Source organism: Lithobates pipiens, unplaced genomic scaffold, assembly GCF_037356315.1.
Source record: "Lithobates pipiens isolate NorthernLeopardFrog02 unplaced genomic scaffold, aLitPip1_a1.2 Scaffold_16, whole genome shotgun sequence".
NCBI classification, from domain to species: domain Eukaryota; kingdom Metazoa; phylum Chordata; class Amphibia; order Anura; family Ranidae; genus Lithobates; species Lithobates pipiens.
The window spans coordinates 553,422,688-553,435,081 of record NW_027507748.1 but is presented as its reverse complement, the minus strand read 5'-3'; the positions used below and the strand labels follow the sequence as shown (position 1 = coordinate 553,435,081).

The window sequence follows — 12,394 nt, the reverse complement described above, 5'->3', positions numbered from 1 at the left end:
ATATAATTTGGAAGAATTGTATCATTATGAAAATTATAAAAGGGACGTTTGTAAAGGCATGAAAAAGTTGGATGGAATTTTAATAGCACAAGGAAATATTCAGTGAGAATGAGGAGAGAAGATGAAGGAAGGAAATGGAAGTAGAAATGCAGGATACAAGTAAAGGAGAGGGGGGACTGGAATTGGTATTTTATGAATGAGATTTATGAGTAAAGTATGAATATTTTGTATAATGTTAAACTTAATACAATTTTAATTTAAAAAAGGAGAGCCTATTCTTTTTATAATTTTTTGGTGCAGTAAAGGCAATGTTAGCTGGTAGTGCCTCTGCTTTATGCTTTAGGCTATGAGTGTTAATGGGACCAGGAACTCCTCTAAGGGTTCTAAAGGGGTCAATGGTTTCACAATAAACTAAATCCATTTACAAAATGTCATCATCCTCTGAGAGGGATGTGGCTGGTCAGATTGAGCTGTTAGAGGGAACTCTTGTTGCATCTGCACTGGACACTTCAGTCCCTGTGTATATATTTCACACGAGGTTTTTTTCTTCTACCATTTGTAATGTGGAAAGATTATTGATGCCAAGATATCTCTCCATAGTTGGGCCAAACAGCAGATTCCCATCTAGTGCTTAGGGCCCTCTTATTGAGGTACAGGAGGCTGGGGATCAGGTAGATCTTCCCAAAGATTTGGAAGATACTTATTTACCCTCTTCCGAGGATCCTAATATAGGAGTAACATCACAAGACAGGTTGCTTGTGCACTCCCTTACTAAATTGGTTCGTTCAACCTTTTTTGCTGCCTGAGGAACCCACTTCTAATTTGGGTTCATTAGAACCTCCCCTTCTGGGAATGTTTTTCCTATTCGTGCTTGGCTAAAAAAAATCTTATGCATTCTGAATGGGAACATCCAGATAAACAATATTATCCTCCTAGGGAATACTCCACCCTTTATCCTATGGAAGAGGTTTTCTATATAAAAAAAAAAAATGGGTGATTTCAGCAATTGATGTTGCAGTCGCCTCCGTGAGCAAGAATCTCACATGTCTTTAGCAAGTTCAGTAGTGCAGCTGGTTCTTGCTACAATTGGTGTATCCCAGTTCATAAAGGAACAGTTTGTGGAGATACTTAAAGTTCGGCCTGATCAGCAGGCCCAGCAATGAGCTGGTGTATCGGACGCACTATGTTTCACAGTAGATGCTATGAAAGATTCTATCATTTAAGCCTCACAGCTTATGCTTGGACTAGTGCATTCTTGCAGAGTTCTATGGCTGAAAAAATTGGTCAGCCACAGCACTCTGTAAAAAGCTCCTAGCCAGTTCCCCTTTTCATGGTGAATGGCTATTTGGAAACTATCTGGATAAAATACATCCAAAGGATCTCTAATGGGAAAAGCTCTCTCTTACCAGTAAAGACAAAGTTCAAATATTTCTCTAAGTGTGCTGTCTCTCCTGTGCCAGGGGCATCAGCCTCTAGGCAGTCTCGGTGGCCTCATCCATCAGGTTCAAGGAGAAGACCCCAAGGGCAGCACCAGGGTCAGAAGAGATCTTGGGGCGTAGAGCCTACAAAGCAGGATGCTAAAGCCTCCTCATGAAGGGGTGCCCCGCTCGCTTGGGTGGGGGGTAGGCTCCTGCAATTCTCAGAGGAACAATGTCAAGACAGATGGGTGGCTTCTGCAGTTTTCTCTAGGTTACAACTAGAGTTCTGAGAGTTTGTCTCCTCGGTTTTTCTTAAGTCAAATGTTCCCAAGGATCTAGAGTGTCTTTCGGGATCATCTATCCCAGTCGGTGATATTAGAGGTTCCCTTAGTGGAACAGGGTACTGATTTTGATTCAAACCTTTCATGGTTTCAAAACCGAACGGAGAGGTAAGACCCATTCTAGATCTCTCAAAAGTCTGAATCGGCACTTATACATCCGATCCTTTCGCATAGAGTCAATCCGGTCGGTTGTGTCCATCCTGCGCTTTTGAAATAGAAAATAATCATTTTCAGTTGTGGCCCTGCTATTTGGTTTAGCCACAGCACCACAGGTGTTCTCAAAGATTCTGGCACCTCCTTTAGCCAAATTAAGGGCTCAAGGCATAACGGTCCTAGCCTATTTAGACTATCTACTTTTAATAGACCATTCAGTCTCAGGTCTAAACCAGAGTCTGATCACAGCTGTAAACTACCTTTTAATCTCTGGGTTGGATACTCAACCTAGAAAAATCCTCCTTAAAACCATCAAGGAGATTACAGTACTTGGGGCTGGTTATAGATACCGAACAGAAGAAGGTATTCTTACCCCAGACAAGAATCGGTTCCATTGTAGGACTAATTCAACTCATCAAAACAAAGAAAAATCCTTCCATTCGGCTGTGCATGAGATAGGGGAAATGGTGACCTCCTTCGAGGCCGTCTTGCGCACAGTTTTCACTCAAGACTGCTTCAAACCACCATCCTGTCGGTCTGGAATAGAAAGATTCAGGCCTTGTTTTTTTTCCAAATACACTTGGCTCCCGACGTAATTCGGAGTCTAAATTGGTGGTTGTCCAACAAAAGGGAAAATCTTTTCTGCCTGTATCCTGGAGTGTTAACAGATGCCAGCCTTCTAGGTTGGGGAGCAGCCCTGGAAGAAGATTCTGTCCAGGGGATATGGTCCAAGTTAGAGGACCTTGCCTATCTACATTTTGGAAGATTCGGGCAGTATGTCTGGCCCTAGAATCTTGGACAGTCAGACTACAGGACAGTCCTGTCAGGATTCAATCAATGTTATATCAATCACCAGGGGAGCAAGAGAAGTTGTGCAACCCAAAAAGAGGTGAATAATGTTCTAGCTTGGGCAGAACACAACATTCCTTATCTGCATTTTTCATTCCAGGATTAGAGAATTGGCAGACGGACTACTTGAGTTGCCAACAATTTTTTCGGGAGAATGGTCTATTCACCTGACATCTTCCTAGCGATATGTCAGAGATGGGGTATTCCGTATACATGGACCTATTCACGTCCAGATTCAACAACAAAGTTGCCAACTTTGTGTAGAGAACAAGTGATCCGCTAGCAGGCAGAACAGACGCATTAGTCTTCCCATGGGATCAGGTTTTTACTGATCTATGTGTTTCCTCCAGTTCTGCTACTTCACCACCTCCACAAAATCAAGCAAGAACGAAAGGAGGGGATTCTGGTGGCCCCAGCGGGTCCCAGAAGATCTTGATTTACAGAGGTCATAAAGATGGCAGTAGGAGTCCTTCGGACTCTGCCATTATAGCCAGACCTTCTTGCATAAGGACGGGTGGTGCATCATCGGGCCTCTATGGCTTAGATCTGTAAGGCCGCTACTTGATCTTCAGTTCGTACATTTATCAGATTTTATCAAATCTACATTAAAGATCATGAGGAGATTGTAACAAGCAGGGCTCTCTGATTTCCCCTGAATTTAATTGTATTGTAATGTCTGCTCTAATGTTGTAAAGCGCTGCTTAAACTGTCGGCGCTATATAAATCTTGTATAATATTGCCTTTGGGTGCAGTATGCTGCAGTATGAGTCATCTAGCCTCCTTTTTGCCCTACTTTTTTGTTGTCTTCCTCCCTTCAGTTGCCATTACTATGGCACATCCCACATAGTAACTATGGCTCAGTTTACCCTGATGTAACAAAAGAAAACAGGATTTTTATAACGGCTTACCTGTAAAATCCTTTTCTTTGATGTACATCAGGGGACACAGAAGTTCCTCCCTTCTTGGTATTCACTTGTATTGCTTGGCTATAAAACAGGACTCCCAGTAGTGGGAGGGGTTATATAGGGAGTACACTTCTTGCATTAGGGCGTGCCAGTGTCCATCACCTATCAGTGGCCCTATAACCCACATAGTAACTACTATGGCTCTGTGTCCCCTGATGTACATCAAAGAAAAGGATTTTACAGGTAAGCTGTTCTAAAAAAAAAAAAAAAAAAAAAAAAATCCTGTTTTATTTATTTTTTTGTATTCCATACTTCACTTCATACACGACTGATTTAGCAGCTCTGAAATTCTTTACTTGTGGGCCAATTTTTTTTTTTTTTTTTATTACAATGGTTTTCCTTTTTCCTCTTTAATGCCCCTAAAATAATACAAATAAAAATGTGACATAAAATGCCATATTTTCAAATCGGGTCATTTAAATAGTTAATATTTCCTAGTCTGAACATGGTTTTTATAAGGCTTATATAGGCTCACCATATACTAACACCCTTTGCACATCTTTTACAGCTTGCCGCAGCAGCAGAAATAGATGAGGAACCTGTCAGCAAAGCAAAACAAAGCAGGAGTGAAAAGAAAGCAAGGAAGGTAAACAGTCTCTATATGTGTGTTTTGTATATATAATCAAAATCCATTACAAATTAAGATAAACTTTACACATTGCAAATCCACATTTTATTATTACTTCTAATATGTTAAAACATTAAAGTTGAATTTCAGGCAAATACTACATGCTCTCTGCCATATTCTACACTTAATCTATCTAACCCTGTAAAACAAAAATTGCTATACCTGCCTATTCTGCAGCCAGTCCAGTCGGCAGCGACTTCAGTATGGAGACGGGTGCAGGAGAGGCAGCAGACAACGGAAGCCGCATAGTAAGTCTATGGGTGACGTCACTTCCCAGCTATTGTCGGTCCTCTCCTGCACACCGCTTCCGCCGCTGGAAACAGGACCAGATCCGCTACAGAATACAGTGCATCTGGAAAGCATTCGCAGCACTTCACTTTTTCCACATTTTATGTTAATCTTCTTCCAAAATGGATTAAATGTTATTTTCCTCAAAATTCTACAAACAATACCCCATAATGATAATGTGTAAGAGATTTGTTTGAAATCTTTGCAAATTTATTAAAGAAGACAAAAAAAATCACATGCATCTAGGTTCACAGGAAGCAGTAAAGTTAGACAACAGTTAAATATTTCTACAGGTTACCAGTTTTGAGTTGGTCTAGGTCTAGAATTATTGCTCTCATGATCGCGGCAATACCTCATGTGTGCTTTGAACAGAGTTTTCATATGCAGGCGCTAATCGCGTATGCGTGAGCTCGACGGGGTGCTTTTAATTTTTAGTAATTTTTTTTCATTTTGACACTGTCCTTTTTAAAAGAGAACTTTTGGGTCCGTTTTATTCCTATTACAAGAAATGTAAACATTTAAACGTGTAAAAAAGCATGACAGGACTTCTTAAATATGAGATCTGAAGTCAAAAGGGTTAATTTTGGGGAGGGGGGACAAAAATTCTCCTTTTTAGAAGCATTGAGCAGAAGTGAAGCTTAACTTTGCTTCCACCAGTCACCCCCCCCCCCCCCCCCCCCCCCATAAAAGTGATCTTGCAGTGAATCGGACCACTAAAGACCACTTTTATCTGAAAGTGGACTGCCTGCTGAAGAAGGGGCTACCGGGGTTATGGCTGCTTTATATATCTATAGCTATATATAATTTATATTTATAGTGTGTGTGTGTGTTTTTTTTTTTTTTTTTTCTTTCGTTTTTTTAACTTTTCTTTAGGTTTAACCCTGCTGTACTACCTTTTTTTTATTTTTTTTTTTTTATTTTTTTTTTTTTTATTTCTTAGGCTATGTCAAAGCTGGGGCTTCGCCAGGTTACTGGGGTCACAAGAGTCACTATCCGAAAATCCAAAAACATCTTATTTGTCATTACAAAACCAGATGTATACAAGAGCCCAGCATCTGACACTTACATTGTTTTCGGAGAGGCTAAGGTGTGTACTGCAATTGTTTTATACTCTTGTCGAAACAGGATTCATTGCTATATATTGAAATTCATTTTGTTGTAATGTGCCTAATTGGACTAAATCACACAACTTGTGTTTTTTTTCCAACACTGCTAGATTGAAGATCTCTCACAACAAGCCCAGCTTGCTGCTGCCGAGAAATTCAAGGTACAGGGAGAAGCAGTATCAAACATACAGGAAAACACACAGACTCCTACAGTACAAGAGGAGAGCGAAGAGGAAGAGGTAAGATCTTTTTGCAATTTACGGATGATGAACAGTTTGATTTTACTTTGTATAATGTGGTTGATTGAGTTTTACAATGCCTCATGGGACGTGTAGTTCCGCAACAGCTGGAGGGCTGTAGTTTGGAGAGCCCTGATCTAGACTGCGTGGCTTTGGGAGTTTTGTCCCGGAACACTTCCTACTATGGGCAGGACTGTACTACTTACAATACGCAGGGAAAAAAGCTAATTTATCAACTCTGAAGATGTTTAAGGCGTATTATTAACTGATCTTTTAATTATCAAACTTGAGAACAAGGGCACTTGTGGCTATGAAGACGCTCTCATTGTCTAGTTATCAAGGTTAAAATATGTCTATTGCAAAATGTTATACAGAAATGGGTATTCCGTTCTACTGGCTTTTACTGCCACCCAATTAAGAATTATGGGGGAACAGCATCAATTCTAGCTGGCCAGGTCAGTAATCTTAAAACTACTACATTCCCCCCTTCTGCTGTAAGGTCAATTCAGTGACCATGACCTTGCAACAGACTCTTCTGAATTAAAAAAAAATAAAAAATGGTTTTGATCGATGGCGAACATGCTGCTGATCACATCTGTTCACCTAAAATTTGACACCTTCCTGCTGCTGCTCTGCTTTATCTATATCTTTGTCTAGTAGGGATATAGCAGCTATTTTCTGAGTTATGTTCTGTTTCAGTCTGCTAATAACGATTGTGTATTTTTAGCAAAAATTACATTGAAACTTTGCATTATATTAAATGTAGTAGCTCAAGGGGTGGTAAAATTAAAATTTTCTTGAGCTAAACTTTCAGAATTGAAGCCTGCTCTTATAAAAAAAAAAAGCTGGGGACAAGCAACTCGAATCGAAATAGCAAAAAATACATACACGCGGGCCAGTTGCAAATTAGAAACGTGCGTCCTGTGCATCTTTTAGTCCGGGTCAGGTGCGATTTAAGCGCTAAATTTGCACCAGAACCACTACATGGAAACCACACTGGACTCTGCACTGAAACTGGCCCCCGCATATATGTGAACCAAGCCGAAGTGTTGTGATTTGAATGCTTTGATGAGAACTGTTGTGAAAAGAAAAAAAAAATATTTACTTCAGCTTAGTGGTTGAAACCTTATCTGTATGATTACCTGAACTTGTCTCTTCAACAGAATGCTTTCACTCTGAACATTGATATGGAGGGATCTCTGTATTCTGTTTACCATGATTTAGATGCTTTGTGTCTAAACTTTGTGTCTAACTTTTTTGATCTTAGGTTGATGAGAGTGGAGTAGAAGTTAAGGACATTGAGCTTGTAATGTCACAGGCGAATGTGTCTAGAGCGAAGGCTGTGCGCGCTTTGAAGAACAACAGCAATGACATAGTAAATGCTATCATGGTACGTATGTATTCTTCATACTCCAGGACATTGCAGCTTGTTACAAGAGCAGTAAGTCTCAGAACTTTCATCCCAGGAAAACATTTGCTTGTGTTTGGTCAGCTTTGGTCAAGCATTTCTACAATCTACCAGTTTGATAGTATGTGCCTATAGTGCCATTCAATCATAAGCACACCTTACTGAGCACTTTTTTTTTTCTTCCTGGGGGCTTGGTGTGATTTAAAATCCCTAAAAATGTTTCTCTAAACTGCCCATATTAAACACAGCTTTGCAACAAAGCCAAGCAGGTGGTACTTCCAGGCTCAGCGGTACAGATTACAGCCTTTGTATCCAGCTTGCTTACCTGATTATGAAATTCCACCATCTTCCTGGGTCAACTCGCTGGCAATAGAACAGAGGTGAACTGGTAGAGTGGTTATTCTAGCTGGGCAGTGTGGCAGTTGTGTTCATCATTGCAATTACTGTAATTGCTACTTTGCGTGCTCTGAGCACAGATGAGACACAGCGATTACGTTTACTATGCATATTCTATGTAAGCTCAAATGTCATTTTAAAACCAAGAAGAATCCCTGCGCTCAGTGTATAAACAAAATGGCCACACACTAATTATCTGATCGCTGGACCATAAGTACATAAACTAAAAATAGATGTGCTATTCTTTAAATGCAAAATAAATCCTTACATCTACCTCTTAAACTCAAAATGATAAGGAATGTTGTTTGCAGCTATGAAAACCATGTTTGTCGACAGAACTTATTCTTTAACTCTGCTTCTCCTGTCTTTGTAGGAATTGACGATGTGAGGATGCCTCAGACTGATCTCCTTTCGTCTTGCTCTTGGGTCGGTGCAGCTAGAATTGAGATTTATACTATTTCTATTGATTTAATAAACTTGTGGCTTATTGGTGACTTCGTGAAATGTTGTGTTTGTATTATTAACTTTTTGTTACTAGAATCCATCGATGCAACAAATTATATTTTCTTTCAGTGCTTGTGTGAAGTTGTGTTTTAAATGGTTATGATATGTCCATTTGTTTTTTTTTTTGGGCTAGGGGTGTACAAAGGGGAGCCTTTTTTTAATTACCAGTAATAGCTATGTGAGGAATAGGAGCATTTGCTTTGCTTGGACCCCATCGCTATTTTTGCCTTGCCACGTGCAATGCTTTCTGACTGCTAGCTTTTTCCAGAAAATATTCTCTGGAAGCATAAATTCAAATTTGGTCTCCAAGTTTAACATGCAAGTACAGTACTTGGTAATTTTTTAAGCTATTTTTCAAAGAATGTAAAGCCAGTTGCAAACTCTTCTAGCTAATACTCGATGAAACAAATTGTAAAAGGTGCAACAAAGTAACAGCTACGTACAGTCAGGGGAGGCAGAGCCATCAACATTATATAAAAAAAAAAAATCAACTATGAGGGTTGTAGCTTGGCGACCTGGTGTCAGAGAGACCCCGAATTTAAGGGTGGGTAGCTGAAGTGCTACCCCACCATGGGTCGCAACTTGCCACCCAGGCCAATTCTGACACTTCTCTCCTACATGTAAAAATTATATATTTTTTTGCCAGAATATATATATTAGCAGACACCCTAGGGTTTAAAATGGTGGTCTAAAACAGTGTTTCTCAGCTCCAGTCCTCAAGGTGCCCAACGGGTCATGTCTTCAGGATTTCCCTCAGATAAAACTGCTTTGGTAATTACTAAGGCAGTGAAACTGATCAAATCAACTGTGTAAAATAATGGAGAGCCTGAAAACATGACCCATTGAGGGCTGGAGTTGAGAAACACTGGTCTAAAATGCGGCTTTTTATGTTGCACGGTATTTCTGCAGCAATTTTCCAAATGTGTGTGTTTTTTTTTTTTTTAAAGAAACTTTCGTGAATAAAAAAAAAACACTAAAGTTAGCCATTTTTAATTTTTATTATAAAGTGAGAGATGTTACGCCAAGTAAATAACCTAACATGTAACGCTTTAAAATTGCGCACACTTGTGGAATGGTGCCATACTTCAGTACTTAAAAATCTCCATAGACAACACTACATTTTTTAGAGGTCTAGTGCTAGAATTATTTCTCACGCACTACGTTTGTGGCGTATGTAACCTGTGTGTATCTGGCTCCGATACTAGCCAGTGTTCCACCAGCCACTGACCTCACCGCACGTCCCTGCAAGGTAATAAAGTGTATCAGATCATTCTTTACAATGATGTCTTGTCTCTGCTAGTCCATTTGCTGCCATAATGGAGACCAGCTACAAAGAAATATAACACTGCCTGACATTTTGTAAATAGAAAGTGCTATTTTCCATTGAGCCATCGTTGTGTCATGGTTAGTGCAAACAGCTGTGTCATGTCTCCATGTGACCTTTTTATACCACAGGAAATATGCAATAGATGAGTCGCAAGCCACAGTAAAATCAACTTATTTTATTCAATGAAAAAAGATTGCTGCATGCATACATACTGTGTATATACTTCCCAAATGTGCTTTATTCACAATGGACCTGCTTACAGGGATAAAGCAGGTGTAAGGCACAGGAAGTGGTGGTAGAATAGAGATTTAAATATCCATTAATATCTGCTGCAGGTGGACTACCTGCACAACTAATTTAAACCACTGACCTGCTGTCAAAGATGAGAAAAAACATGCTAAAGCCAGAAAAGATCCTATAAAAGCAAAAGGTTTACCGACTCCAAAAGCAGAATATAATCCAAAGTCTATTTAACATATGAAATAAAGGTATGCAAAGTAAAGGTACACCTCAACTTCACAGTAGGTCTGTGATCCAAAATATCAGTTGTGCCAAACATTGAGTTGTAGTTCAGTGAGTAAACTATTTGACCCCCAAGCAAACCATGATTTAGTACTTGGTGGAGAAACCCTAGTTGGCAAGCACAGAGTTAAGAATTTTCTTTATAGTTGGTGACTAGGTTTTCACCCATCTCGGGAGGAATTTTGGTCCACTCTTTACAGATCTTCTCGAAATCCTTAAGGTTTCTTGGCTGTTGCTTGGCAACTTAAAGTTTATCTTCTATTCACCAACTGACACAGCTCCTCTCTTTAGCCATTGGGTTATTACTCCACCTTTAGGAGAGGACTAGGCATAACGTAATGAAAAAACTCAGAACTTCTAGTTCCGCCCAAGGTAACAACCCTTCAGCCTGCCATGCAGCTTCATTTTTATTTTGCCTAGTGAAGAAGGACCTAGAAACCCTGCGGGCCCGTCAGTCTGTTTTTTTCCTCAGAAGCTTTGCTCTTTGCACAAGACTACAGATCCAGTGATCTGCTATCAACAGCTGGCTGGGTGACAGACTGGATACTCTTATGCTTGTAGTTTCCCCAGCCTGGCCAGTGAGCGTGTGCAGACCAGAGCTACGCTCTGGGTCGGCCGCAATGTACTTCAGCTCCAGAGGCGGTCGGTGAGCATTAATGCTCCGGGGCACATGTGACCAGACTACTGATGTCTGCGTCAGTGTGCTGGGCCAACAGCCACCCCGTACTGATCGGCGAGTGGGTCTGTGATTGTCTCCCAGCTCTGCAGGACTGGTAAGTACAGCTCTCCCTGCCTTGGTGGGGCTGAGCAGCTGGGCATTCCCTGGGAGGTCGATTCGGGGGTCCCTCCTCTCCCTGTCCCTATCTTCCCTCCCTGTGGGGGATGTTGCATGAGGCTGCTAAGCGGTGTGTGTGTCGGATGCAGAGGTGGCTGTGCCTGTCAATCGCTGCAGCGCTGTTCAACACCATTTCTCTGCCACTGTCCCTCATGGTAAACAGTGTTCGGTGGCCATCTTAGGTGGGGCAAGGGCAGCATGCTTTCCTGTAGCTCGGCGGCCATTTCCCCTGGGTTTGTGTCCTTTATACTGGATGCCCTGTGGCCACTTTCTTGGAGCCTGAACACGTGGATCAGTTGGGTGCCTTAGGCAGCAGCTCTGGACACCACAGTGTGATCTATGCACCTGGGCACTACTAGCTAGATAGCGCAGAACCAGTCAGGGTGGTGAGTCCTGCGGGAAAGGGCCTCTCAGCCAGCAGCAGTTAGGAGGGTGGGACCATCACTATCCTAAGTCCCCATCAGGTGGCAGACAGGGGTAGGGTCAGCATAGCTTCAGAAATTGGTGTTTCTTCCCCTGAAAGCCAGGCAATTGCAACCAGTTCGCCTGCAGACTGTGCAGTGCCTCTGGACGGTCCTCAATTAGTTTGTTGCCATGATGGAGGCGGTGCGTGGGCGAAAAGGTGATTAAAAAAAAAGTGGACAAAACTGTTGCACCGTGAATTGGGAGAACAGGCTTCTCCTGTCTGCGTGGAACTAGCAGACCAACTAATGCAAGACCTGAAGTATGTTTGACGTGGCCCTGGATACCCTCCCACTGTTATCCAGGGCTTCAGTGTCAGCAGTGATGCTGAGGCGCCTCATTTGTTTAAAATGCTGGTCTGCCGACCAGGCATCCGAAAAGGCCCTGACGGATCTTCCCTTGGCGACTGGCTCTTTGGATGACATTAAAAAATGCCACATGTGGTAAGAGTACTCTACTCCCTCAGGCCAGAAAGGCGAAGGAGCCACGCCATAAGCAAGGGCCCTCTTTCTCTGTTCACAAATGGCTTTTTTGACCAAGCGTTCCCAACCTGACAGGACGATGTCTGAAGGACCAAAGTGTCCCTGGAACCGCAAGCCTTTGAGCAAAAGTGCTACCGCATGAAGGTTTTTTCCCCCACCCACAACACAGGTGCGGGGTTGCCTTCGGGAGTTTGCAGCCCGGAGGACCTCTCGGCTGTCCAACCAATGTGCGATCTGATTTCCTCCGGCTACAAGACAGTTCCTCCCTTGGCCGCAAAACAGATTCTTCCCCTCCAGCATACCTCTACTCCCGGCTTGCCGGGAGGCCCTTTTGGGGGCAGTAAGGGACCTGCTGAGTCGTGGGGTGATGGTACCTGTTCCGGACTCGAACCTGTTTGTATTCCCCAAGAAGGAAAGGGTACGTCCAATCTTGGCTCTAAAAGCCCTCAATTACTTTGTGACAGTACAGAG

At 42.0% G+C, this 12,394-nt stretch overlaps 1 protein-coding gene across 50 annotated transcripts in view; it reads left to right on the top strand.

The window, feature by feature from the left end:
• Positions 1-8,366, top strand: part of NACA (nascent polypeptide associated complex subunit alpha) — a 57,469-nt gene extending 49,103 nt beyond the window's left edge. For all 50 annotated transcript variants that reach the window (XM_077483507.1, XM_077483505.1, XM_077483498.1 and 47 more), the window contains 4 exons: positions 4,235-4,312; positions 5,583-5,729; positions 5,859-7,377; positions 8,165-8,366. In XM_077483507.1, coding sequence (XP_077339633.1) covers positions 4,235-4,312; positions 5,583-5,729; positions 5,859-6,083 — 450 coding nt within the window. In that variant the 3' untranslated portion in view covers positions 6,084-7,377; positions 8,165-8,366. The remainder of the gene's footprint in view (positions 1-4,234; positions 4,313-5,582; positions 5,730-5,858; positions 7,378-8,164) is intronic.
• The last annotated feature ends 4,028 nt before the right edge of the window (positions 8,367-12,394 follow it).